Source organism: Elephas maximus, chromosome 7, assembly GCF_024166365.1.
Source record: "Elephas maximus indicus isolate mEleMax1 chromosome 7, mEleMax1 primary haplotype, whole genome shotgun sequence".
In the NCBI taxonomy this organism is placed as follows: Eukaryota; Metazoa; Chordata; class Mammalia; order Proboscidea; family Elephantidae; genus Elephas; species Elephas maximus.
In genome coordinates this window covers 57,618,386-57,619,810 of record NC_064825.1, presented here as the reverse complement: position 1 = coordinate 57,619,810, position 1,425 = coordinate 57,618,386, and the positions used below count along the sequence as shown (strand labels likewise).

At 48.4% G+C, this 1,425-nt stretch overlaps 1 protein-coding gene across 1 annotated transcript; it reads left to right on the top strand.

Moving 5' to 3' along the window:
* The first annotated feature begins 238 nt into the window (after window positions 1-238).
* LOC126079229 (olfactory receptor 51I2-like) lies at window positions 239-1,206 on the top strand. The gene has a single exon (XM_049890159.1). It carries the CDS (start codon window positions 239-241, stop codon window positions 1,160-1,162), a length of 924 nt encoding a protein of 307 aa, XP_049746116.1. The 3' UTR covers window positions 1,163-1,206.
* The last annotated feature ends 219 nt before the right edge of the window (window positions 1,207-1,425 follow it).

Below are 1,425 nucleotides of genomic sequence, written 5' to 3'. Positions count from 1 at the left end.
CTGGGGAACAGAGGAAAGGGAGGAAGGAAGAGAGTGTCTGTCATAGGCTGTGAAGGGTGATTATTCTTACCTAGAATGAGATCGATAACTTCAGTTTCTACCATTGCCCCCCAAATCCCTCCCTCCACCTTTGAGGTGGGCTATAAAGGCAGAAGATCCTATAGGTGGGAGCTTACTTAGTTTTTGCTTTTGTTTTTCCTCAAATGGCAGGTGAAGACTGGTCTCTCCTATTGGTGACATGGGAGCTAAGGGCAATGCAAGTGTTGATCTCTTACCCTTTTTCCTGACTGGCATCCCAGGACTGGAAGCTCAACATGGGTGGCTCTCCATTCCCTTCTTCACCATGTACATCATAGCCATTGTGGGCAACAGCCTAATCATGGCAGCAGTGCAGGCGGACCCTGCCTTACATGAGCCCATGTATCTGTTCCTCTCCATGTTGGCCATCACTGAGGTGGGTGTCTCTGTATCTACACTGCCCACTGTCATGGACATCCTTTGGTTTGATGCCCGCCAGATTGACTTTGATGGCTGCTTGGCCCAGATGTTCTTCATTCACACCTTCTCCTGCATGGAGTCAGGAGTCCGGTTGGCCATGAGTTATGACCGCTTTGTAGCCATCCTGAACCTGCCCCGTATCATCTCCATGGGCTTTGGTATTACACTGAAGAGTGTGGCACTCATAGCCCCTCTTCCCATCCTGTCGAGGCAACTGCCCTATTGCCACACTAACGTCCTATCCCATTCCTACTGCCTCCATTCAGACCTAATTCAGATGCCTTGTGCTGATACCAAGCTCAATAGCATTCTGGGCTTGGCCATTGTCCTGACCACTTTTGGGCTGGACTCACTGCTGGTTGTGGTCTTTTATGTGCTGATTCTTTACACAGTGCTGGGCATTGCCTCTGGGGAGGGAAGGCGGAAGGCCCTCAATACATGCGTGTCACACATCTGTGCAGTGCTTGTGTACTATGTGCCTATGATTGGTGTGTCTGTGATGCATCATGCTGCCAAACATGCCTCACCCATGGTCCACACACTCACGTCTAGCATCTACCTCTTTGTGCCTCCTGTAATCAATCCCATCATCTATAGTGTTAAGACTTGGCCAATCCGAAAGGGGATTGTTGCCATGTTCTCCCATAAGAGGGAATTGCTCTGACTCACCCCAAGGGAACAGGGACTTTCAGTGAGTCCAGAAATCCTGCTGGTATTTTTGCTATGGACAAAACTCGACTTTAAGCATTTTTAGGAGGAATATGGGTGAAGAATTCAAAGTGTTGCCACAGGCTTGACTCTGGATCACAAGAGTCATCCCTAAGCTCTTTCCATCTCACATTATATTTGTGTGTGTATCTCTGTGTACACACTTGTATATATCTTTCTTCCCTAGCCAGATATGATCAAGTTGAGGGCAGAAATCAG

What these genes read in the sequence shown, in the direction of transcription:
- LOC126079229 (XM_049890159.1), top strand. Translation starts at nt 239, where the DNA reads ATGGGAGCTAAGGGCAATGCAAGTGTTGATCTCTTACCCTTTTTCCTG.